The 27,728-nt window shown below is 41.5% G+C and overlaps 1 protein-coding gene across 1 annotated transcript in view; it reads right to left on the minus strand.

Annotated features, from left to right (window-relative positions):
* Nucleotides 1–1,611: 1,611 nt before the first annotated feature.
* Nucleotides 1,612–27,728, minus strand: part of GPAT4 (glycerol-3-phosphate acyltransferase 4) — a 47,506-nt gene continuing 21,389 nt past the window's right edge. The window contains exons 3-13 of the mRNA XM_089670277.1: nt 22,593–22,662; nt 21,017–21,308; nt 20,845–20,919; nt 19,651–19,740; nt 19,427–19,520; nt 18,564–18,679; nt 16,569–16,624; nt 14,837–14,922; nt 14,626–14,754; nt 2,692–2,771; nt 1,612–2,607 (exon numbers count right to left, since the gene is read on the minus strand). Of these exons, the coding sequence (XP_089526403.1) occupies nt 2,499–2,607; nt 2,692–2,771; nt 14,626–14,754; nt 14,837–14,922; nt 16,569–16,624; nt 18,564–18,679; nt 19,427–19,520; nt 19,651–19,740; nt 20,845–20,919; nt 21,017–21,308; nt 22,593–22,662 (1,197 nt within the window). The 3' untranslated portion in view covers nt 1,612–2,498. The remainder of the gene's footprint in view (nt 2,608–2,691; nt 2,772–14,625; nt 14,755–14,836; nt 14,923–16,568; nt 16,625–18,563; nt 18,680–19,426; nt 19,521–19,650; nt 19,741–20,844; nt 20,920–21,016; nt 21,309–22,592; nt 22,663–27,728) is intronic.

Below are 27,728 nucleotides of genomic sequence, written 5' to 3' on the forward strand. Positions count from 1 at the left end.
TTGCATTAGCAGTGCAAGTCTTTAAGTGTTACTAAACCCAGGACCCTGCATTCACTATATCTAGTCTCCCACAGTACACATAATATTGAAATGCAATTATTTTAGTAAATATAAACTGCTAAATACCTTTTCTCATCAGCAGTTAGAGCAGTTTTGTGACTTCAATATGTGTCCCGCAGAGCACTGGTTACAGCTCGTAGGAGTTTTCATTCTGCTCCTTGAAGATGCAGAACCCCTCACCTCTGTCTGGACAGTGTTGATTGGCCCTGTGTTGATCACATGCACTCTCCCAAGAAAAAAAAACCCTCCTCTCTAGCAATACACACCACACTGAGCTTGAGCAGAGTGACTCCACACGTCTTATCAGGATATAAGAAGGGGACACTGGAAGAAGGGGAAAATCAGAGAAGTCGGTATCAAACAGCCTTTTTACACAATGCAGAGGATTAATCCCCTAGGTTCCACAGTGAATATAATAAGCATGCTTTTCTGCATATACAGACTGATTTTACTATTGTGGGTTTAGTAATACTTTAAAGTGGACCTGTCAGTAAAGAGATATGGATGCAGTTGTTGCCAACTTCTTTAAGTATAACTAAAGGAAAAACCTTTTTTTATGTATTGGATAGAATGAAGATGGATTAGAACACCTGTCAGGTTATTATTGTCTGTACACCCCCCCCCTCCCATTACCAAACTTTAGGTTGCCTTCAGAACAGTAATAGAAGTGGAATTTTTCAATGAGGACACAAGATCTTAAGACCTAGGGAGCCTCAATAGATTCCCTTAATTGGCAGGAAATTCCCCTTATTTTCTCTTTTGGCTATAGGACAGAAAGTGAAGGAAAATATTCCCAATAGGACACAGATGGCAAAAAAAGGACGGGGGTATAATGCTCCCTTACTCTATACAGAATGAAAATAAAAAGTTTTGCCTACAGTTCTACTTTAAGGGCCAGTTAACGCCACACCTACATCTAAAATCGCAACAGGAATGCACTGTGCATCCTGTGCAATTCAACGCACATTCAAAATGCACCATTTTTGTGATCTACAGTAGGTGTCATCCAAAATTCAACAACACCCCAAGCGCAGGTCCTGGACCAGATCGCATGGTACTTTTTACCATGCGATCTGGTTACAGTACATTTTAAAAATAGTGCATACAATACTTTTGGTGCGGTGCAGTGCAATGCAGAGCAATTTTAGCCCATTCAAAATGAAGGGGCTTGAAACGGCACCATTCAGAGCCGCATGTGAATTGCACAGGTGCACTGCTCGTTCTTGGGCGATTCAGCTCTGGGAATAGTGTGAACTGGCCTTAAGACACTTGTACTGAGGAAGTATGGAGACTGCCATTGCTGACCTCACCTTTTCAAAATAATAGTTTCCAGTCTGCATGCGGATTCCAGAGCTTCAGTACTTTGAGTCTCTGATCTCAAACAAGTACATAGCTCTGATTTCACCAACTTTCCTGATCTGAATGTCTGTTCCATGTCAGTATTTAAGGTTCCATATGTACCTAAAATAATGTTAAAAAAAATTCATTACTAACTCTTACATCACTGCAATCATTGTCATTCAGGTGATTCACCAAAAGAGGGCCAGATCATTTTTACTTTTTTGCCAAGATGTTTATTTTATTGAGTTATAAAAACAAAATGGGCTGTGGCCAGTGGCCCATGCAGGACAGAGTGTAACAGATAAAAAGGGAGGCACATGTCTGATTCAGTATGGGATCTGAGAGGGTCTCAAACACTGTGCCATCATTAACCCCCATTTTTGGCTTGTTGAAGACCACCATCTGTCTGCCTGTGAATGCAGATTTGGAGGTCATTTAAAAGCAGCAAATGGAAAAAACAAACTAAGAAATCCTAAATGTCTGTCTGGGGTAAAACGGATGTTAGTTTGCAGAGGTCCAAGCATTGCTGGCTTTGTATGAATTCCTGCAGGTGATTGGGGCCTGTAACCTGATCTGATGGAAGCTATACAGACTAAACAGCTTGAACCAGAGGTCTGTCCTGTCTAGTCTTTGGTAGAGCCAACCTTAATATCAGATATCTGGTAATCAGCAGCAGTGTATAGTTTAGAAAATGTAACATACGTTCTGTATGACCTTTCAGATTCTATGGGACAAGTTTTGTGGATCTGTAACATTCAAAAGACATTCTGGCCAAATGTGGATTTTCAAACACGAGATTATCATCACACATCTCATTAGGTGGGTGCTTGGTTCTACAACAGTCATTATTCCTGAACTTGTGAGCCTGTAGAACAGGTCCAATGGTGGCAGCTACTTGTCCTTAGAAGGACTTGCTGCACGCCATGGCTCTCACAGTATCAGTTCCTCAAGTATAAAGAAATCCAGAGTGGCTCCATGTTCTGGTGTTCCCTCGATTCCCGCTCCATGGCTTATATTCCTGCGGCTCAGAGTCTTCTTCCTGTGGATTTGGAGCAGCGGCTTGTCTTAGGGCAGAGCTCGCTCCCCTGTTCTGGGGTTCAGGAGCGACTCCGGTTCTCCTGGTTTCCAGAGATGATGCGGCTGTACAATTTCTGCTGCTCCTCCTTATATGCCTCTTTCACCTTTTCTCTTTTTAGTCCTCCATCCCTGCAGAAGAGCAGAGAAATCAGCAGTGTGCTACAAAAGTAAATGCGTGTCTGATGTTAAGAAAAACAAGAATTCCAGGCTTACCAAAGCAGATCAACAAGTCCCCCTTGCCGAGCAATGGCAGACTTCACTCGGTTTGCGAACTGCACTGCATCTTCATCCTCCTGTAAGTTATAGATAAGACATAGTGTTCATATATAAGCTCATTATTTATTTCAGGTACTTAGCTTATAAATAAAGGTTCAAGGCAATAACAAACAACTGACTGCTAAGGATGTAATACTTCAAAACTTTTTTTTTTTTTTTAACTTTATCTGTAGAATCATACAGCCCCTTCCTATAAAAAAAAAACAAACAAAAACACTGGACTGTACGACACACAATAACAGAACCACTCTCTGTGTTGATTTTTACCCTTGATTTTGATAGTGATAAGATATTTAACAGCATCTTTACTTGAAAGTAAATTGTTACATGTCTGTATGGATGAGGCACATAGGTTCACTTCAACACGGAGCTCTGAAAACCACCATACATTTCTTACAACCCAAAGTAGAAAGTCAACGTTAAAGAAACTGGTCCTAAGTGCTCACTGCTTAATCTGACTTAAAGTGGGGTTAACTGTGGTGTACCTTAAAGTGTTACTAAACCCACAACAGTAAAATCAGTCTGTATATGCAGTAAAGCATGCTTGTTATACTCACTGTGGAATCTAAGGGGTTAATCCTCTGCATTATGTAAAAGGCTGTTTGATCATGACTTCTCTGATCATCCCCTTCTTCCAGTCCCCCCCCCCTTATCTCCTGATAAGACATATCATGTGGAGTCACTCTGCACATGCTCAGTATGGTGTGTAGAGAAGTTTTTTTTTTTTTTTCTTGAGAGAGTGCATGTGATCAGCACAGGGCCAATCAGCACTGTCCAGACAGAGTTCAGGGGTTCTGCATCCTCCTAGAGCACAATGAAAACTCCTCCTACAAGCTTTAGGAAGATGAAACAGGAAGGTGCTTCTAATTGCAGTATTCCCAGGTCAATTTTTAATAAAAGCGGTTAAAAATACTTACAGTGTAGCAGTACAAACAAGCTCATAAGTAACCTGTCAATTGCGGGGCATTTCCTCAAAGCAATAGAGCCACTGTGCCAGCCAGCAGCTGCAGGGGGAGCTTGAGAAGAGGTGTCAAAGATGGTCGCCGCTCTCTCCGGACCGCTGGAGCACATGCTGTCCATGGACCAGAAGTGACGTGAGCATGGAGCGGTGACACGTTGCGGAGCATGCACAGAGCTACTTCTTCAAGACCTCTTCGGTTTTTAACCGAAAAAAGTGTTTTTAAATGCTTTTATTAAAATTTTACCTTGCAATACTGCACTTAGAAGCACCTTCCTGTTTCATCTTCCTCTGCACAGAGTTTGCCTCCACTCTTAAGAAGTGCTGCTCAGTACCCGTTTTTCTACATATCATCCACCACTGGCTGCCATTCATCCACATTATCTTTCAACGACACGCCCTGCTACCCATTCTACTTGTCCTACAAGCTTTAACATGTGGACACTGATAGAAGTCACAAGACTGCTTTAACTGCTGATGAGAAAAGGTTTTTAACAGTTCATATTTACTAAAATAATTGCACTTCCATGTTCTGTGTACTGTGGGAGACCAGATATAGTGAGTGCAGGGTCCTGGATTTACTAACACTTTAATACTCTGCTGTAGAACACCCTCTTTCTGAGTCATGTTCAAACTTTCCCCTTGGACCTTTTAAGTTTGTTGTTGGCATGGTATCTCGTGAATTGGCAAGGTCTGGTAAATGCCTCTAATGCACTGGATGAGGAATCCAGTGGCTTTTGTGGAAACAGCTTCTGAAATTTTACTCAAAGTGGAACCTTAGTGGCCAATACAGAGGCACAACTTTGGGCTAAAAGACTGCTGGGTAGTTAAGGAGTCAAAATTACAAACACTGAGGATTGCCAGAACTGTGCACCTGAATTTATGGGATAAAGTAAATATGTTTTGCTTTCCTCTCAAGCATACTATGAATCGTGTGGCGACTAATGTAACTTTAGGACATTTTACAGAGTGAAAAAAAGCTGGTTGACTACTAGGTTGCAGGTAATGAATGCATGCCTAGTCTATTCTCCTTGCTGCTTCATTTGCCAAATAACATCTATAATACAAAGTGTTATTTTTAGTACTGAGCATGGTATAAACTTGAATTACCTATTAATTTAATCTCAACCATTAGGTATAACTCATTACAAAGAGAATCAAATTACCCATCCCTATTGAGTCAAACAAAAAAGATGTAGCAAAGTGTACAAAGCATTGCAGCAGGCTGATGAGTGCCAGAACTAGCTTTGACATATGCCAATTGCTCAGGTTCCAAGGCCACCAGTGCGTGCAGTACTGAATAAGTGCACATGCACCTTGTGTACCAGTTAGGGGCTTTTTATTTATCTTTTTTAACCATTTCTGCACCAAGCACAAATATACATTTTCTTTTTTTTCTGCACACATATACTGTATAAATACACATTACTGACTTGAAATTTGACCAAAGATACATTACAATCATACAGGTCATACTTTCTCATTGGGTCCTATTCCATGGCATCCATGGTTTCTGTACATTGCATTGAGGACCAACAAAACTATTTACAGTAGGTATAGAAAATAATCACCCCTTTAAAATAATCACATTTTGTTGCTTTGCAGTCTGAAATGAAGACAAACACAGTTTTTGTTTATCCAATTCCCTCCTAGATTGTAAGCTCCAAGGAACAGGGCCCTCTAATTCCTCTTGTATTGAACTGTATTGTTACTGTACTGTCTCCCTCCATAATATATAGTGCCAACAGTTTGCTCAGCACTTTACAAGTCCTGTATAATAATAATAATAATCCAGCAGTTTAACCATTTGCCGCCCGCCCTATGGCCGAATGGCGGGCGGCAAATGTCATCAGCGTTCCGGGTGGACGCCACATGGCGTCCTCCCGCACATGCGCAGATTGCGCTCCTGCAGAGCGGCGCGATCTGTCACCGGCCGTGTACCTTGGACACGGCCGATGACAGATCTGAGTATCAGCCCCGTTGCCGGTACCATGTGACCTGCTGTGAACAATCACAGCAGGTCACATGACAGTTGTATACAATGGATGGCTTCATTCATGCCATCCATTGTATACTAGTGTCTAGCTGTGAATGGTCACAGCTAATCACATGCACATGTCATGTGATTAGCTGTGGCCAAATCACAGCTAAGCACAAAAAAAAAAACCCTGAATGAATCGATGTCATTCAGGTAAATGCTTGCTTATAGCAAAGTAATTCTTTGCTACAAGCAAATTGTGTAAAAAAAAAAAAATTACTGATCACTTCCCCAAAGTAGTACAATGTTACTATGGTAACATTGTACTACTTTGGTCATAGTGAAATATGAAAAAAAAAAAATCTTAAAAAAAAGAAAAAAATTTAATAAAAAAAAAATATATACAGTCATGGCCGAAATTGTTGGCACCCTTGATATTTTTCCTGAAAATCAAGTATTTCACACAAAAAAGGTATTGCATTAACACATGTTTTGCTATACACATGTTTATTCCCTTTGTATGTATTGGAACAAATATAAAACAGAGGCAGAAAAGCAAATATGACATAATGTCACACAAAACCCCAAAAATGGGCTGGACAAAAGTATTGGCACCCTTAACTTAATATTTGGTTGCACACCCTTTGGAAAACATAACTGAAATCAGTCGCTTCCTATAACCATCAATAAGCTTCTGACACCTCTCACCCGGAATTTTGGACCACTCTTCCTTTGCAAACAGCTCCAGGTCTCTCTTATTGGAAGGACACCTTTTCCCAACAGCAATTTTAAGATCTCTCCACAGGTGTTCAATGGGATTTAGATCTGGGCTCATTGCTGGCCACTTCAGAACTCTCCAGCGCTTCTTTGCCATCCATTTCTGAGTGCTTTTTGACGTATGTTTGGGGTCATTGTCCTGCTGGAAGACCCAGGATCTTGGACGCAAACCCAGCTTTCTGACACTGGGCCCTACAGTGCGACCCAAAATCCTTTGGTAATCCTCAGATTTCATGATGCCTTGCACACAGTCAAGGCACCCAGTGCCAGAGGCAGCAAAACAACCCCAAAACATCATTGAACCTCCACCATATTTTACCGTAGGTACTGTGTTTTGTTCTTTGTAGGCCTCATTCCGTTTTCGGTAAACAGTAGAATGATGTGCTTTACCGAAAAGCTCTATCTTGGTCTCATCTGTCCACAAGACGTTTTCCCAGAAGGCTTTTGGCTTACTCAAGTACATTTTGGCAAACTGTAGTCTTGCTTTTTTATGTCTCTGTGTCAGCAGTGGGGTCCTCCTGGGTCTCCTGCCATAGCGTTTCATTTCATTTAAATGTCGACGGATAGTTCGCGCTGACACTGATGCTCCCTGAGCCTGCAGGACAGCTTGAATGTCTTTGGAACATGTTTGGGGCTGCTTATCCACCATCCGGACTATTCTGCGTTGCAATCTTTCATCAATTTTCCTCATCCGTCCACGACCAGGGAGATTAGCTACAGTGCCATGGGTTGCAAACTTCTTGATAATGTTGCGCACTGTGGACAAAGGCAAATCTAGTTCTCTGGAGATGGACTTGTAACCTTGAGATTGTTGATATTTTGCCACAATTTTGGTTCTCAGGTCCTCAGACAGTTCTCGTCTCCTCTTTCTGTTGTCCATGCTTAGTGTGGCACAGACAGACACACAATGCAAAGGTTAAGTGAACGTCTCTCCTTTTTATCTGCTTTCAGGTGTGATTTCTATATTGCCCACACCTGTTACTTGCCCCAGGTGAGTTTACAGGAGCATCACATGCTTGTAACATTCTTATTTATCCGCAGTTGTGAAAGGGTGCCAATACTTTTGTCCAGCCCATTTTTGGAGGTTTGTGTGACATTATGTCGAATTTGCTTTCTTTCCTCCCTTTTTTTGTTTTGTCCCAATACACACAAAAGGAATAAACATGTGTATAGCAAAACATGTGTTAATGCAATACGTTTCGTGAGAAATACATGATTTCCTGGAGAAATATCAAGGGTGCCAACAATTTCGGCCATGACTGTATATATTTTTTTTTTCATACTGTCAGTCAGTGTCCCTGATCACCGCCATGCCAGTTGTATGATGACGCTGTACTGCACTGGTGACAATATGTAAAAAAACAAATAGTGAAACTAATTTTTTTAATTTTCCGAAAAATGACAAAAAAAAAATACAACTTCAAAAAACTCGCCATGCCTCTTATGAAGTACGTCAGACTGTCTACTTTGCAAAAAGGGGTCATTTGGGGGATATCTGTACTGTTCTGACATTCTTGGACCTCAAGAAATTAGATTGGCCCTCAGTACTTCAGGATTGATCAATTTTCAGATCTATACCATAGTTTGTGAACTCTATCACTTTCCTACAAACTAAAAAATACATCCTAATTTGGGTTATTTTCACCAAAGACATGTAGCAGAATACATCTCGGCCTAAATTTATGAAGAACAATTATTTATTTGCAAACTTTTATAACAGAAACAAAGAAAACATTTTTTTTTTCAAAATTTTTGGGATTTTTTTGTTAATTTAGCAAAAAATAAAAACCCCAGCGGTGATTAAATATCACCAAAAGAAAGCTCTAGTTGTGTGAAGAAAATGATAAAATTTTAGTTTGGGTACAATGTTGTATGACCGCGCAATTGTCAAAGTGTGAGAGCACTGAAACCTGAAAACTGGCCTGGGCAGGAAGGTGTAAAATTGCCCGGTATTGAATTGGTTAACTCAGTATTTTGGAAAAATGACGACCCCTTGTGTCAGTATTTTATTGAAGCACCTTTTGCTTTAATTACAAACTTTAGTCTGTTAGGATATGAGTCTACTAACTTTGCACATCTAGACTTTGCAATATTGCCCAATCATCTTTGCAGAACTGCTCAAGTACAGTTAAATTTGATGGCCATTTGTGGACTGCAGTCTTCAAGACATTCTACAGATTTTCAATTGGGGTCGAAAGTCTGGGCTCTGACTAGGCCATGTAAGGACATTCACCTTTTTCTCCTTCAACCACTGTGTGGTCATTTGTGCTGTGTGCTCAGGATCATTGTCATGTTGGAAGGTAAACCTTCTTCCCATTGACAACATTCTGGCAGAGGGCAGCAGATCTTCCTCAAGAACTTGACAGTATTTTGCCCCATCCATTTTCCTTCTATCCTGACAAGTGTTCCAGTCCCTGCTGCAGAGAAACACCTCATAACAGGATATTACCACCGCCACACTTTACTGAAGGAATGGTGTTATTTGGATGATGAGCTGTATTGGATTTCCACCAGACATATCATTTAGTGTTGAGGCCAAATCATTGAATTTTAGTCTCATCTGGTCAGAACACCTTTTTCCATGTGGCCACAGAATCTTCAAGATGCATTTTGGCAAAGCTCAGTCATGACTACATGTGGCTTTTCTTGAGGAGTGGTTTTTTTCTTGCAAGCCACGTTTGAAGAGAGTTTGTGATATTGTTACTTGAACACAGTGACATCTTTGTCAGCAATTCATGCAACTGCTTTAGAGTTGCAGTTGACCTCTTTGTAGCCTTTCTGACCAGTTTGGAGCACTGCCCTGATCCAGGGAGGATCTGTGTTGTACCAAATACCTTCCAATTCCTAATAAAAGACTTCACTGTGCCTCTAGGCATTGATAAAACCTTTGAAATGGTTTTGCATCCATCTCCTGACTTGTGCCTGTCCACATCTTTATCCCAGAGATCTTTTGACAGTGCTTTGCCCCCCAAAGGTGATTGTCTGCACTACCAGGGACTGAAAAGCTCCAGGAAAGCTCTTTTCATGCTGAGCTAATCAAAATGACCACAGCTGATCATATCTGAAAGTCAAATGGCTTTGTGTGCCATTGAAAAGGTGATTAGCTACACATGACTGAGTTTACAAGTCATTTTTAGGACAGGGGTGATCCTTTTTCCAACTCTGTGATTCTGTTTTTGAATTTTTTTTGAATTTTTTTCTGACATATTGGTGTTAAATTTTTCAATTGGATGTTATATGTTGCACTAAGCAAATACAGCTGGCTAAAAGAAAAACCTATCTTCATTTTGGGCTGCAAAGAAACAAAATGTTATTTTAAACAGAGGCGATTCTTTTCTATACCTACGGTAATTCCTGAAAGCAGAGCCCTTACATTACAATAAAAAAAAATTTAAAAAACAATGGCAGTCTCAATTTTTTATGCTGCACAATATTTGAAAATATGTTTATTAAGGATTAAAGTGGTTGCAAAGAGAAAAGGTGTTCCTACCGTAATGCATTCTCTGCATTAAGGTAAAAAAACCTTCAGTGTTCAGCCGCCCCCCTTAAATATTTAGCTAAGCCAGATCTCGATTCAGCGCTGTGTCCAAGAGCACTGGCTCTCTCCTCCCTCTTCACTGGACATGGGATGCAGCAGTGGGAGCCACTGGCTGTTGTTCTTAACCTCTTGCCGACCGCGCATAGCCGAATGACGGCTTCACCGCGGCCGGCCAGTTCTGAGTGGACGTCATATGACGTCCTCCCAGAACGCGCTCTCCTGCACGCCCCAGGGGGCGCGCACCCGGCGATCTCCGTGATCGCTGTGTCCTACGGACACAGCTGATCACGTGATGTGGTGAAAGGCCGATCCCACCGGCCTTTTACCACGTGATCAGCGGTGTCCAATGACACGCTGATCACAGGGAAATGCAAGTGCCGGTTCTCGGCTGCACTTTCCTCACGCTGTCAGATCGTGAGGAAAGTACTGCCGAGAACCGGCAGTTGTCAGAGCGGGGATCGGCACCGATCATCAGGGCACTGATGATCAGTGCCCTGATGATCGGTGCCCAGCAGTGACACCCGCAAGTTCCGCCCAGCAGTGCGCCCACTAGCCCCGCCCACCCGTTCCCAGCAGTGCCCCCACCTGTGCCCAGCAGTGCCCCCACCTGTGCCCAGCAGTGCACCCACCTGTGCCACTCTGCAGTGCCACCTACCTGTGCCCAGAAGTGCCACCTACATGTGCCCAGCAGTGCCACCCACCTGTGCCCACCCACCTGTGCCCACCAGTGCCACCCACCTGTGCCCACCAGTGCCACCCACCTGTGCCCACCCACCAGTGCTGCCCACCAGTGCCACCCACCAGTGCAGCCAGTCAGTGCCACCAGTCAGTGCCCAGGGGTTGTGCCAGTCAGTGCCGCCAGTCACTGCCCAGAAGTGATGCCAGTCAGTGCCGTCTATCAGTACCCATCATCAGTGTCACCTATCAGTGCCGCCTATCAGTGCTGCATATCAGTGCCGCCTATCCGTGACCCCTAATTAGTGCTGTCTATCAGTGCCGCCTATCCGTGCCACCTCATTAGTACTGCCTATCAGTGCCCTTTAGTGCCGCCTATCAGTGCCCATCAGTGCCGCCTCATCAACGCAAATCAGTGAAGGAGAAAAAATACCTGTTTGAAAAATTTTATAAAAGAAAGAAATAAACTTTTTTTTTTTTTCAAATTTTTTGCACTTTTTTTAATTTATAGCGCAAAAAGTAAAGCGCCCAGTGGCGATTAAATACCACCAAAAGAAAGCTCTATTTGTGAGAAAAAAATGATCAAAATTTCATATGGGTACAATGTTGCATGACCGCGTAATTGTCAATCAAAGTGCGGCAGCGCTGAAAGCTGAAAATTGGCCTGGTAAGGAAGGGGGTATAAGTGCCTGGTAGGCAAGTGGTTAATCAAAGCCTGTAAGGAGAAAGCGGGGGGCAGGGCCGAGCTGGGCTTACTATGGGAACAATTCGAAGGGGGAGGAGCCCTGGCGGGAGACCCCAATACTGGAGGATCAGGGCTGCTCTGTGCAAAACCATTACACAGAGGATGTATGACATGTTTGTTATTTAAAAAAAAAACCTTTACAATCATTTTGATTCTATATTTTCAGTAACAAAAAAAAATAAATCTTTATTTCACAAACAAAAATATATTACAGTGTATTGCCACATCCTGTATCACAGTGTATCATGTGGGAAAAGAACCTTTGGGCTGCCTCTCTTTACACCCACTGAACCTATATATTGGGGGAGTACATGCGCATAAATGTTCCAGGGTGCAATGGCTTTCATTTTGAATTGCACCCAAAAGCACTAATACAAGCCCCCCTTCAAAACGCAGCACAAGGCACAGCATATGCATTGCGTCAGAAAAAAACATTGTCCTGTGGTGCATCAGCAGCCCATTCTAATGAAGCAAGGGAGAATGAATCTCTCCTTTTACTCTTCACCTTTGTGTATCTAAGTATCACCTATTGAACCCTGTTAACAACAGGTTCCTTTCAGTAAAACATGTTCATTTGAAATGTCATATCTCCCTGCCTTATTATAAATTAAATAAATAAAAAGGTTTATTTATTTTTAGAACTGAACAAAATATACACAAAAACAAGAAATATTTCCCTCTTATAAGGATATGGCTGGCGGTCCACCTTTTCTGACTCAGCTGGGTCTTTTGTCATGGACGGTTTCAGGGTTCAAACCTGCAAAGCCAAATCATTTGATGTTGGCTGACACAGACCCTCGAACATTTGCAGTGTGTTTCATGATGTATATTTAACACTGACTCTTTACTTTTTCTGCAAATGCATTGTCTTTTGCTTTGAAAATCAATTAAAAAAAAAAAAAAAAAAAAAAACTTTAGTAAACTAAAAACAAGAAATGTTACTTTTTTATATTGCTCTGGTGAGATGTCCCCTTTAAGAAGCTTAAAAAATAAATAAATAAAATAAATAAATAATATGCGCAGGTGGCAGTCTGGTTTAACACAAATGAGCTGTGTCATCAGACTCCAGTTACAGCAATCATTATGATGAAACTGTGCAGTCTGCACACAGTAACTTTCCTGCTTGCAAGGACAACTAGTCTCAAATTACTGTATGAGACAGCAAATCTGTCCAAAAATTAAGCTGTTGCTGCTTTTCTTTTTTTTTTTTTTTTTTTAATGTAGTATGTAAAAGAAAAAAAACTTGTAAGTCAAACCAGCATGTCTGAATACATTGGTGTCTGGACTGGGTGCATTAGACAATGTGTTTGTGCAATACTGCCTTACTGATCATAAACCAGCCGTCACCGCCTGTAATTGGGAATGGTCACTAAATTTCAAACACTGCTCTTGTGTAACAGTGCAGTCTCCTGTTCTTCCCAAGTTTCATGAATTATTCATATTATCAGACTATATACAACCTATAACAATGGCTTTTAAAGTTTTCACCAGGCTTCAACTGTTTCTCACAAGCAACACCTGGGCCTTGGCTAGGTAAATTTATACATCATGACAAACACAAAATGTGACATCTAGTAAAATAACTAGATTCAATGGGTTTGATTTACTAAAGGCAAATAGACCGTGCACATTGTAAGTGCAGTTGCTCCAGTACTTTGTAAAGTAAATCTTTACCTCGTTTACTAAGAATACCCAATCACATTCAAGAAAAAAAAAAAAAAAAAGTATTTTTGCTTGCACTTGATTGGCTAATGAAAGTCAGCAGAGCTTCCCCCTCATTTACCAAGCCCTGGAGCAACTGCACAGTCTATTTGTCTTTAGTAAATCAATCCCAATGTGAAGCACCCTGATGTGTGGAAGCCAAACCTTTTCATGCTTTCTGAGCCAATAAACCAAGCATATCTGAGTAGCCCTATGTCTGGACATGGGGGCATTAGACCATGAGTTTATGCAATACTGACCTACTGACCGTGAACTGTCATCAGCTGTGATTGGGAACAATCACTACATTTCAAACACTACTCTTATGTAACAGTTCACAAGCTTCCATTCCTACCAAGTTTCATGAATCATTGATATTATCAAACTATTTACAACCTATAGCAGTGGCTTTTAAAGATTTCATTAAAGTACAGCCAAAGCTATTTTGGCTATACTTCTGGGGATCACAGGAGTGCACACCTGTGACCCATTTTAAGCTGACAGCAGGCTGAAGCCCGCTGTTGGCTGGTGTCACTCAGCTGGTCCAGGCTCTGTAAAGATCCCATCTTTAAAGTGGGGATCCACACAGATGCCATACAAAGCTCCCTGTGAGTGGTTGGGCAGCACTCAGACCAAATCAATTTTAGTCCGGGAGTGGAATGGGATCTGCTTGGTGCAAATGGAATATTTATAGTTCGCTAAAATCTGAAGATCTGCTTTAAGGCCTCAATTGTACTGTAAGAAAAAATTAAATTCAATTTTAGGTTTTGTTTAATCCAATGTAGCCAGAATCTAAAATTAAATATAATTTAGTGTGCTGAAGCCTAAAAAAAAGAAAAAAAAAAAATTGACAAAAATGGCCTATGCAAAATGTATGCAAATCAAAGTTTTATTCTATTTCTAACTGTGGTGTACCTTTAGTGGCTGGAGTTAGCATTGTTAAATTGGTTTCTCTCTATCTTATGTAAAAATACAACAAAATCAAACAAAAAAAAAAAAATACTGAAAAAAAAGAAAAGAAAAAAAAAAAAGCCCCACCCCGAAATCTACAATTTATGATATATTGCAGAAAAACACAGCATACTCAGATACAGTCATACACCACATTAAAGTGATTGTATGGGATTTTTTAATTATAATAAACACGTTATACTTGCATGCCATGTGCAATAATATTGCACAGAGCAGCTCCAAACCAACCTCACCCCCTCCTCGCAGGATTTAAATGACAGCAGCAGGAGTCAATGCCTCCCACTGCAGCCTGTGAGGAAAGGAACAGAGACAAGGGCCGCTGCAGACAGGCACAGCACTGGATTGAGATAAGACTCAGGTTACTTAAGGACGGTGAGGGTGTAATACACCTAATGAGACATTTTTAACCTAATGTAGGGAATGCATTAAGGTTAAAAATGTCTAGACTTAAGAACCAAATTAAGAATAACCCAGCAGTAATACAAAACAATAAATGCAGTTATAAGTTCAGGGTGATATAAGCTCACCTGTCGCGTCATAGGTGGAAGGTACCAGACACTGCACACAATGGCCCAGCTGGTCATCATTCGCAGGAGGTAGGTGATCATTCCATATTTACTGCTGTTCCAGAAGGCATCGCCAAAGCGTGGGTCATACTGCCAAGCAGAAAGGATAAGTTGGTGATGATCCATTTCATTCCCTGCACACCCACACATATCACAGGACTCCTCAGCTTACCTTGATGGCCACAGGATATACCGTGGCTCCTATTTCAAAGCTTCCCTTCTTGAACATCATAACAGATGTGTTATTGATGCAGGTGCCTAGCAGAAGATAGAGACAATGAACAGAACAATTTACTTGTCGTAATCAGTATACAGAAACAGTAGAAGCAGCATTATACGGTATCTGGCAATTATTCTAGATTCAGCTAAATTTTCCAGCTCCTTTCATTCAGGAACAGTGCACAACTTCTGAATGCGTGTTTTTTTCTATTGTGACTTCAGTGCAATGCATCAAGCAGTGCCAATAGACTGCAATTCCTTATTCCAATGCATGCAAGTTCCAGTCTGAGTGACTTCCAATAGATAAAACTTGAATCAGTCTTCCTGGAAGTCAAACACTTTCAGATTTTCATAGGACTGACAGCAAATGAGATAAAGAACAAGACAATCACATAACTGGACAGGACTCCCAATAGCAGACAAAATAATTCACCAATTACAACCACTTATCTGCTTTTGATCATGTAAGGACATTCCTATTGTGATGTGCAAACTACATGTTGAAAGACTCTAGGTTTTTTTTTTTTTTTTTTTTTTTTTTTTTTTTTAATGTATACTCTGCTCTACTTTTTCATAGGAGTATTTTTTTTAAACTGCAGCAGGGTGATTTTTTTTCAGATTTTGCAATAATAATAAAAAAAGATGTTGTAGCAGATTCAAAGACAGAAATTGTATCCAAAATCAAATGTTGGGTCATCTTTTGCAACTGCTTAAAGTGGATTAAGAAAGGTTAGTCTAGAAATGCAACATAAAAATTTAAATATTTGACAGTCACTGAACACAATGCAAGCTTTTTAAAAGTGAAATTAAAGTGGTTGTAATAGCTCAAGGTTTTTTTTACCTTCATGCATTAAGGTAAAAAACCTTCTGTGTGCAGCAGTGCCCTCAACCCCCTCAATATTTAACTGAGCCCCATCTCAATCCAGCGATGTGCAAGAAAGCCTCAGCTCCCACGGGTCTCTTCCTCCTCATTGGCTAAAACAGCAGCAAAAGCCACTGGTTCCCACTACTGTCAATCATAGCCAGCGAGCCAAAGAGGAGAGAGCGGGGGGCGGGGCCGAGACACTCAGCTGCTCGCTATGGGTGCACTCGGCAGGAGTGAGGGCCCAGGAGTGCCAATGGGGAACCCAAGAAGAGGAGGATTATGGCTGCTCTATACAAAACCATTGCACAGAGCAGGTAAGTATGACATGTATACTATTTTTAAAACACAAAAAAAACCCTCAATCTGCCTTTAATATCACTTTAAACTCCCCAATGAGGTTTAATGCCATAATGTGCTAACATGGACCACAAATAAGCACATTATGGCAGACTTCCCTGTCAAACGATACCCTCCAGCACTTTGCCTCATCTTACTTATGGGTTCATTCTGTTCAGCCGCTTGAATTGCCGGACTGCGATGACGTCAGACCTGAGCATGCACACGGGAGTCATTTCATCATGACACAAAGCCGTACCGTAAATGTACGGTGTATGTTACTGCTGCCAGGCAAGGATAAGCAATTTTAACCATGGTCTCTACTAGGGTCTCTTCTGTTTTAAAAACTATGCTATCAGCAGTTTTTCAAAATTTCAAGTTTAGTTCCGTTTAAGAGAACAGAAGCCATGCACCTATTCAGTATCTGTCATGTATTTCCTACTTATCTGAAGACATAGCAGAATGGCCTGAGTGCTGCTCTTACCTTCGGGGAATATAAGGATTGGCAGTTTACTCTCATCTTTCACATGATCGGTTAGCCTGAGGAAAGAAAAGGGAGTATGAAGACATACATGGATATGCACAAAGACTACATATTATAAAAAGTGTAATAAGAACCATCAAATTATCAATAAATACATTTTAATTTGGTTTGACACGGAAACTTGCCTTGTTAAATGTTAAATGCTCTACCTATCTGCTCATCCTGCTCCTGGCAATTTGCTGCATACAACCTGCAGTGGCTTTGGCTCTAGACATGGGTGACACCGTTACTGCATACAGTATAAAGCAGCTTTTCTATAGGGGGATCACTAATCTATCTGCAATGATGCTCAGACTGATAATGTTACTAATGGAAAAACCAGCCCTTTATGGTCAAAATTTGCTCACAAATCAACAAATGTGGTCTTCTTTATTACAGTTGCTGTTAGGGCTCTTTTTTTCTTAAAGCATTAAATATCATACTTACCTAGTGGTCCCTTACCTTCTCTTCTGGGGTCCCTCACCAGTGCTGTCCCCTCCTCCTCTTCTACTCCAATAGCTTCCATAGCAATCTGGCTGCTGTGGGGGCACTCATGCGGGCACGCTCCTGAGCCAGGCTGTGTGCGTCCATAGACCCACACAACGCAGCTCGGTCAGCCCCCTGCTCCCTCCTCACAAGATTTGATTGACAGCTGCAGCAACCAATGACTCTCGCTGCTCTTTCAGCCTCTTGCAAATACAGGAAGCAGGTGCAGCACTGCTGCCCATGGGGACAGTGCTGGATTGAGGGAGAACTTGAGTGTTTAAGTGGGGAGCTAGTAATAAAACATTGTTTTACCTTAATGCAGAGAATGTATTAAGATAAAAAAACTTTTGCCTTTAGAGACACTTTAAACTGGCTGTAAACCTTTACCCAACGAAGAAACTAGCCTCAGATTATACACAGATGACAAATCCTCCTACACAAGTTGTATCTGTTTACCTGCAGCAATCTCTCCTTTACAGACTTCTAAAGCCACATTTTACACAGCATTCCTTAGCTCCAGAAGGCAGGGGTCGGGAATGTGAGGTCACACGCTACACAGCATAGAGCAGGAAGCCAGATGTAATCTGAGAACTGAGTGGAGAGAAATGACCCCCCCCCTCCCCCTCACACAGTCTTATAAGGGAAGCATGCACAGCTGAGTTTGTCAATCACCTGCTGTGTACTAGAGGGGGACTTGGCAAACTCTCAGTATTCTGCGGTGTCGAAATAGACTGTCAAAAGTGACTCATTCAGATAGCAGTACAGACAGAAATCACACTATGTACTTTGGATCAAGACAAGTACACACTATAGAAAGCTATGCTTCACTTATTTTTCATTTCTTAGGTTTACAACCACTTCAATCCACTGCTGCAGACATGGAAAAAAAGAAACCAGCATAACAAGGGCTCAGGGTCTTTTTAACTCTTTGTAAGACTGGTGGACGCTGCGCCACTCTGTCCTCGGGCCACTGGTCTTGTAATATCTATGCAGATAAAGTCACTTGGGCAGCATGCAGCAAAATGGGGAGGGTATAGCCAAAGCATTGCTTTAGTTTAGACATTCGCACCAGCCGACATCATCCCAAGTGACTTTATCTACTACTAAACAGCTTTCTGTCCATCCTATGCACCTGCTTCCACTGTGTGTGTCTGATCAGCATAAAGCTGACAGATCAAGCTGGGGACTAGCCTATGTTTGCCTTTTGAGGGTCTGCCTCTGAATAAAGGAGGTTTTTTAGCCTTATAGTACCACACCATCTCTAAGGTGAGATAGTCATGTGTATCTTTAAATAAATTTAATTATTGAACACATCCTTGGGTTCTATCCATCCTGGACACAAAACACACTAGTTTTTATCTTTTTTGGTTTTAAAATGACAAAACTGGCAACTAGCCGGGACTGCAAAATAAAAGGCTATAATGCAGCAGCACTGGTGAGATTTTGATTATTAGCTTCCCTGTACATTACCTATTAGCAACAAGAAGTCTATCTTTGACTTCTGAACGCTCAAACCAGATATGTGGACAGGCCTTTACCATGGCCCTCTGGATTATTCCCATCAGACCACCATGTACTTGTCCTACCTATGAAGAAGAAAGCATTTTTATAGCACACTTAATATGAAAAAAAATAAATAAAAGTAAACATTATGAAACTAAAAAGAATTTCTATAACATGTCTGAGGGCTTGTTCACACGTACGATGGTGTTTTTCCACACTGAATATACGCCAGTCGACTCTAGGGCACATAGAAAAGAATTGTCTTCTGTGTGCGCAGTTCGCACTGTAATGCAGTTCGGGGGCGAGGTGCAGTGAGCTGAATTTTATCACAGTGCACAGGCAAGCATCATGCTGTTCTGTGGACAATGAATGAAATGTCACTTTGGGTCCTTCAAATAAAGATATTTAAAAAAAGAAAAAAAAGTAGAGAGACTATGTGTTGCGCTAAAACTCACATCACACTGCAGCCAAAAACTGACAGCTGGCGGCATGCCAAAATGAAGAGTTTAGAGTGTGGGCAATGTGAATGGGCCCCGAATGTATCTTTTACTGCATCATCTGTGCTCCCAACAACTGCACGGATGTACATATTATACAAAATTTATATAGCGCCAACAGTTTGCTCAGCGCTTTACAATATAACAGGATACAATACAGCAACAATACAGTTCAATACAAGAGGGATAGGAGGGCCCTGCTCCTCGGAGCTTACATATGAAAATTGTAACTTTTTGGGGTGTCTAAATAACCATCATGTTTTCCACATGCTAAGGCCCTGGACTGCTCAAGTGTCAATATAGCGACACATTTCACAACGTTTGATAACATACCATGGCATAATATCCATCGCTGGCAAGAATAATAACATCAATCGGAGATGTGTGATTGGCCACACAAATGCCACCATTCCTGGGACGATTTTCGCTATTGAGAACAAAATATTGTATATAAAGCATACAGCAACAAAACCGATTTTACAGTATAAATCAGAAGAAATTCCATAAAAAGTATCCACCAAATGGGAAAGCCCCCTAGGTGAATAAAATTAACCTACCTGCCATGATAAGTTATAATGGCTGTGAGGGCACGCACACAGATTCGGTAACACATCAGATGTACATGTTTACTGAGGAACTCCTTAAACCTGAAAACATAATAAATATAACAATAATAAAGCCAGCTCATCACTAGGGGGTGCGAAATGTTGCTGTACTGTTCAGAATGTTAGTGGCTGTTTGACTACAAAAAATACATCTGTAAAATATATTTACCCCTTTCCATGCAATGGAAAATAAGCTACTATGGAAATCTACTAAACAAAATCTTTTTTTCTGTACCCTTCATTAAAACAAACTGACTTATAGCAGGAGCAGAGCTGGCAAAGCTTCTACAACAAAATAGAAGTTCTGCTTTCAATTGTCCTTTGCTTTAGCAGATATATTCTAGGGGGAGAAGAGGAGGAAGACTAGCCTCATAAGTGAATTCAATTTCAAAACTCTTCACACGCCTGGCTAAGGAACACCATGAGTTTCAAGATATAAGTTATATTGTTTAGGAAATATGGAACAGGGTTATTTTAACTGGTTTCTGCCCAAGCTATTGTAGAATGATGGCTGGACCTCTCTCATTCTGGGAGGACGTCATATAGGCGGTGAGCTGTGTACCTCGGACACAGCGCATTACCGAACAAGGTAAAAAAGCCAACATCACTGGCTCTTTACCATGTGATCATCTGTGTCCAATCACAGCTAAGCTAATGCAGGTTATCAGCATTTCCTTTCACAGCGCTGACCGATAACCAACTTTCCAGTGACAAGAACATTTGCACTAATAACCAGGTCACTGATAATCAGTGCAGCCTATCAGTGCCCATTGTACAACCTCAGCAGTGCACAACAGTGAAGAAGAAAAATTACTTATCTGCAAAATTTTATAACTGAAACAAAGAAAAAGGTTTTCTTTCAAAATTTGTCTTTTTTTTTTTTTTATTTGGAAAAAATAAAAAATCCAGTGGTGATAAAACTCCAACCAAAGAATGCTCTGTCTCAAAAAAACAACAATTTACTTTGGGTACAGTGTTGAATGATCGCGCAATTGTCATTCAAAATGCGACAGCACTGAAAGCTGAAAATTGGCCTGGGCAGGAAGGGGGTAAAAGCGCCCAATATTGAAGAGGTTAATAGTGTTCTTTCAAATATACACAGGTTGAGCATCATACAGAATTATACAAACATGGGATGACACTAACCAGCCATTTGGTAGGTATCCTACTACAGTTGTTCCAAACACCAGAAGGCTGACCCCTGTGATAGCCAAAGCAATCCTAAAGAGAGAGAGACACATACACAGTCAGATACGTAGTATACATATATAAACATCTTGTAAACCAAAGCATGAGGTCATAATGATCTGAGGTATACCTGAGTGGCAGTAGAAAGGTGTAGCGAACTAACATTCCTAATCCCCATAGCACAGTGAGTCGTAAGCTGATATGCTGGAAGTTGTAGTTGGTTCTGCTCAGAAGATTCCACGTCTCCAGCTCCTCTGCTGAGAAGCGCTTAGTCACCTCATCGTCCATGATGCTCTCCATGCCCTGCCGACAGAAGTAGAATATATCCGACAGCTCAAACTCTGGACCATCGTGGGAACGTCCACTTCCTCGCATCTCATATATTCCTTTCTCTAGGGATGTGCTGTCTTTAGCAATAATCCCTGTAAATAAATAACCTTGTGTGTGAAACAGAAGTGCACTGCTGACACAGGGAAAAGTTAAGACAGAAAACTATAGAGAGACAAGAAGATATGGTGGGAGAAACGGTCAAGAAAAAACATTTTCAATGGACGCAGAGCTGATATGAGCAGGACAGTAGCAGGGGTGTACAGACGAATACAGATTTTAGGATCTAATAGTTAAAGTGTTACTAAACCCATAACAGTAAAATCCTCTGCATTGTGTAAAAATGCTGTTTGATCCTGACTTCTCTGATCCTCTCCTTCTTCCAGCGTCCCCCTCTTATCTCTTGATAAGACATATCGTGTGGAGTCTTTCTGAACATGTAAAGCTTTGGTGTGCATTGCTAGAGAGGTTTTTTTTGTAAGGAGAGTGTATGCGATCAGCACAGGGCCAATCAGCACTGTCAGGACAGGAGGTCGGGGGTCCTGCATCCTCCTAGAGCAAAATAAAAAACCTCCTCCTACAAGCTTTAACCAGTGCTCTGCTGGATACTGATGGAAGTCACAAGACTGCTCTAACTGCTGACGAGAAAAGGTATTTAGCAGTTTATATTTACTAAAATAATTGCATTTCCATGTTCTGTGTACTGTGGGAGACCAGACATAGTGAATGCAGGGTTCTGAGTTTAGTAACTATTTATCATGTGTCAGACAGCATGCACTTTTACCGGCAACAAGAGACACAATAAAGGTAGGTACGAACTGGAAGGTTTTAGGTGCATAATCTTACTAGTTTTGGGTGTTTGGCTAGAAAAAAGGGTGGTTAGACAAGGGCATGTGCAACAGAGTAGACACTCAGGACCTGTTTACACTATGGAGTTGTGGTTACCAAGCGCTTTACCACACTATGGCGCCATTCATTCTGCAATGCACGTCTGCCGGAAAGTGTGTGGAAGAGATATTCAGAATGAATGCATTCAACTTGTTCCACAGCAAAGCAGGCAGTAGCGCAACGCAATGCCATAGTGTGAACAGGACAGAAAACTAGACAGAATGAAGGGTTATTCTAGTCACACAAGATTTAGCCTGATTGGCAGAAAAAAAAAAATGAAAATCTCCTAAAACCAACAAGAAAAACTAAGAAGATCAAATGAAAGCATCACCATTTCACCAAACCTCATCCATATTTTATAAAACGGATTAGTCCACACACAGATTTCTATACATTTTTTTTGTCTAAACTTGGCAAATTGCAAAATGAGAAGCCTAATAAAAATAAATGATTAAAATTAAAAAAATAAGTTGTTCTTAAAATATGCATACCATTAGTTAAAGGTTTGTACAGGGCATGACTGTTTTCCTTCACGCCTCTCTCAATTCGCAAGGTCGCCCACTGCAGAAAATACAAATATGTTATAAATCAAATAACAAATGGATGAAATAATGATCTGCATTATAAATATACAAGATATAAACTGGCATAAACTTGTAGAAGACGCCAATATATGACATAAGCATACACACAGCCAATATTAAAATGGTACATGAAAATACATGAATTAAAAATAAAAAAGGTTAAAGGTTAAAAAAACTAGCAATCCAAAGGCCATGACACAAAGACCGCATTTAGACCATTGGTTGCGGGGCATTAAAAAATGCATTTGAGCCTCAATATCAACTCCCCCCCCCCCTTCACTGAGCCTCCTTAAGCTGCAATAGCAGCAAACAGGGATGTTCATATGCTGCGGCCACAATGCTTCGCATCTGTGTCAAAAGCAATATAACAAGTCGTGGTCGATGTGTCGCAAACCAGCAGATCTCAACCCATTCAAGATAAAGGGGAAGCATTGCAAGTGCTTTGTAACCAAGTGCAATGCAAGCAGCTGTGGCGTATTTGTTTGGCAAAAATGGGGTTAAAACAGGCAGTGAGGGGGTCCATCTCTGAAAAGCGTTCCAATCACAGATCACTTTTCAGAGGCGCAGCGATTTAAGACGTAGCCTAAGGGATTTATGTATAAGAAATTCACCATGCAAATGTTTTTAAGCATCCTCAGTGGAACAAACATTCTCAGCACAGTCACTCCTATCCCAAAATGGTTGCAATAAAACTAGCTTAAAAATGGATTATGGTCTTGTAAGTGAAACTCTTGACAAAGAGAAAATCCTGTAGGTGAACTGTATACACTGCAAGCTATTTAGTCAACAATTGTATATTGCTATCTGCGTATGTTTTGTAGCTTTTGAGATCTATCAATTGACTTGTGTACAACCAGCTTGTCAGGTTTTCCCCGAATTACCTATAGTCCGCAAGGCCAATTTTCAGCTTTCAGCGCTGCCGCACTTTGATTGACAATTGCGCGGTCATGCTACATTGTACCCATATGAAATTTTTATCATTTTTTTCTCACAAATAGAGCTTTCTTTTGGTGGTATTTAATCGCCACTGGGCGCTTTACTTTTTGCGCTATAAATTAAAAAAGTGCAAAAAATTCGAAAAAAAAAAAAAAGTTTCTTTGTTTCTATTATAAAATTTTTCAAACAGGTATTTTTTCTCCTTCACTGATGTGCATTGATGAGGCAGCACTGATGGGCACTGATAGGCAGCACTGATAGGCAGTACTAATGAGGTGGCACGGATAGGCGGCACTGATAGACAGCACTAATGAGGTGTCACGGATAGGCGGCACTAATATGCAGCACTGATAGGTGACACTGATGATGGGTACTGATAGACGGCACTGACTGGCATCACTGCTGGGCACTGACTGGCGGCACTGACTGGCACAACCCCTGGGCACTGACTGGTGGCACTGACTGGCAGCACTGCTGGGCTGCACTGGTGGGTGGCACTGGTGGGTGGGCACAGGTGGGTGGCACTGGTGGGCACAGGTGGGTGGCACTGCTGGGCACAGGTGGGTGACATTGCAGAGTGGCACAGGTGGGTGCACTGCTGGGCGGAGCTAGTGGGCACACTGCTGGGCACAGGTGGGCGGAACTTGCGGGTGGCATTGCTGGGCACCGATCATCAGGGCACTGATCATCAGTGCCCTGATGATCGGTGCCGATCCTCGCTCTGACAACTGCCGGTTCTCGGCAGTACTTTCCTCACGATCTGACAGCGTGAGGAAAGTGCAGCCGAGAACCGGCACTTGCATTTCCCTGTGATCAGCGTGTCATTGGACACCGCTGATCACGTGGTAAAAGGCCGGTATGATTGGCCTTTTACCACATCACGTGATCAGCTGTGTCCGTAGGACACAGCGATCACGGAGATCACCGGGTGCGTGCCCCCTGGGGCGCGCAGGAGAGCGCGTTCTGGGAGGACGTCATATGACGTCCACTCAGAACTGGCCGGCCGCAGTTTAGCCGTCATTCGGCTATCTGCGGTCGGCAACTAGTTAATGGTTCCCTGGGCAGGATGTTCAGGGATAGTTTTGTTTTCTAAACATACTGTTGATTGTTGCTTCTACAACAACGGATTTGATGGCTCCTTGATCTTTATTCTATTTTTTTTTTTTTTTTTTTGAGATATGTTCACTAAGAAACTCTCAGGCCTTTGAAAAAGTGGTATAATTGGGGTTCATGAGATACTTAAGGCTAAATTCTAGACACAAAGAAAAAACATCAGAATGCATTCCTCAACAGCCACAAAGAATAAAGCCAATTTGTGTGTACCAAATGTCTTTGCAAACTTCGATATTATCTTGTAAAAGTAGCAATGACATCATCAGTGTGCTGTATATAGCTGGTGCAGAAAGCAGAGTTTTGGGAGGGTCAGAGCAGGCCCTGGCCACTACAGGCTGCCTGCAGAAATCTACTGAAGGGGGCAGATACAAGACCAGCTACTCTTAGTGACTGATCTGTTCTATAGGAAGCTCTGACACAGTGGCAATGGTTCACACTAGATTCGGGTGCATATTTGAAGAAATACACAAATAATCTAGTAAGAATGCACATACCCCTGTTAGACAATATTTGCTTATCCTGGAGTTCAACTTTAAATTGCACACAGAACAACTCCAACTAACTATAGAAGCGCTTATTTATGGGTTCCAAAGGCGAATACATGCACATTTAAGACTTTTCAAATTTCCTAATATATAATTGCGAATTATTTGCAAAACTTTTTTTCCCTTTGCAATGTGAACTACTGTGTAAATTTCATTTAATTCTAGGTAGTAACACTAACAATTGTGAAAGGATGAGTGATCAAGATAAGAAATCCTCTAACGTAAGCCGACCATAGATGGGTAAACCCCCCCCCCCCCAAAAAAAAACCAGCCAATTCAGCAGATACCAGGCCGAATTTCGATTTATGTATGTGCAGGCTGGTTGTACTGAAGTAGACCTATTGAAGGACATCAGTAAAACCAGCCGGTCTGGTTTTTTTTTTTTTGTTTGAACACTGCCGGTGGCTATAATCACAAGCAGTGATTATTATATTCTGACAGCTGGGAAACCTCCCATTGTCAGAATACAAAAGCCGGGAGGGATTCCTCCATCAACAAAGAATGTGTTGATGGAGGAAGCGAGCAATTTTCTTTCCTGCAAACTGCAAGAAAGAAAATGGCTAAGTGTATGGCCTGCTTTAGAAGCGAACTCCACATTTAAAACCAGGTCACACCCAGGTTTGGGGTGCAACATATAACATGGTGACTAGTGGACACTGCCCCTTCCCAAAGGCCCCACCTCCAATAGTGCGTGGCTGTTCTCCTCACAGGAGCTGTCACATTTGAACCCAGCAAGGCTGTGAAGAGTTCCTCTGCTACTGTAGTAGGCAGACTTGTAGTCTACTGACACTTCCTCCAGCTCTCCAAGAGCATACCTCAGCAGGGACATAAAACTGGAAGAAGACCCTGAGGGATCCTGACAATGCTTTGCAGACTAATTTGCAAAAAAAAAATAATAATAAATGCACATTTTTTTCTGAAAATATATGTACATTATTATAATTTTTTTTTGCAAAAGATGGACTTTAAAAGAACTGTGCACAAGCTTCCACATGAGGGTGTAACCTTACAGCCTCATTTAGGAGATCTTGCACAGCTCTGCTATTGTGTCTTTTTACCTACTCCCACAGAACAGATCAAAGACAGAGGATGGGGGGTGGGGGATGTGAGTGACATCATGGGGAACTTGGTGTCACTGCAAACAGATGGCAGCTTCAAAGGCTAATAGCACAGAAAAAAAAAAACATGAATGGCATTCAAACTTGCAGGGATTTGTTTGTAAAAGTACTAGGATTTCTTAGCAGTTTTTACCTTAATCAACCTGTATAGGGTCAGCGTCCTCTTTAAAGCAAATCTGTGTTTTTCCTATTCAGGGCAAAGCAGCAGGTTTGCTTTAGGGTACACCACTGCACTGTGGCAATGCTTGAAGCACAGTGTGGTTTGTAACAGTGCCAAACAATGTCAACAGCATTCCTACGCATCTACAGGACACACCTGCGCTACAAAGCGCTTTGTGGTGCGCTGCAGTGAAAAAATAAACATAGGGCAGAAGTAATGTCTCCTCTGTTGGGGCTCATTCAAAAAGAACATGCTACTGTAATGTATCACAGCATATTACTGCAATGCTCATTAGTGCCAACAGGTACTTTATTCCTGAGACTCCCAGTATATATCTACCTTACACTTACCCCACTGCTTTGTTTAACGCCAAGAGCCAAAGCAAATACCTGGTACATCCAGGTATGGTGGGACATGTGAAAGTGCTGAGCTATTCTGGGAGGTCACATGAGCAGCCCACAGCCCTGTGTAAGCTAGGACTCCAGCAGTTCACACCTTACACAGGCTTTTCTTCGCCTCCAGGAGTGGAAAGGAAAGTATGTCAGGGCCACATGTCTTGTTTTTGTTGCTCTCAGTTTCCCTGTAGGGAAGAATTTACTTCCTGTCAGGACAGGAAAATGTCTCCTACAGAAACATAAATGAAAAGTACAGTGGGGAATGGCTAGAACTTCAATGTTGATACTGCCATCTGTGCCGTCCTGTCCCAGTGACAATCATTTTGTATGGGTGTCATAAGAACAGGAAGTGAGGGAATATGAAGGCTTTGAAACTGCTGCTTTGGTTGCAAGGAAGAATAATTTGATTGTTGTGTGGAGAAGGGCAGCCAAAAGGGAGAACCACTTGCCCTCCGGAAGATTTACCCCCCCCCCCCCCCCCCTGACCAGGCAATTTTCTGTGATACGGCGCTGCGTTATTTTAACAATTGCACGGTCATGCAATGCTTTACATAAATTAAATTTAGGTCCTTTTTTCTCCACAAATAGACCTCTCTTTTGGTGGTATTTGATCACCTCTGTGGTTTTAAATTATAAACAAAAACACAATTTTGAAAGAAAAAAAAAAAAACGCAATATTTTTTATTTTCTACTATAAAACGTATCCAATGAAAAATAAAATCTAAATTTCTTCATAAATGTAGGCCAAAATGTATTCTGCTACATATTTTTGGTAA

This window comes from Staurois parvus, unplaced genomic scaffold (assembly GCF_062004578.1).
Source record: "Staurois parvus isolate SC_StPar_1 unplaced genomic scaffold, SC_StPar_1.0 ptg000088l, whole genome shotgun sequence".
NCBI lineage: Eukaryota > Metazoa > Chordata > Amphibia > Anura > Ranidae > Staurois > Staurois parvus.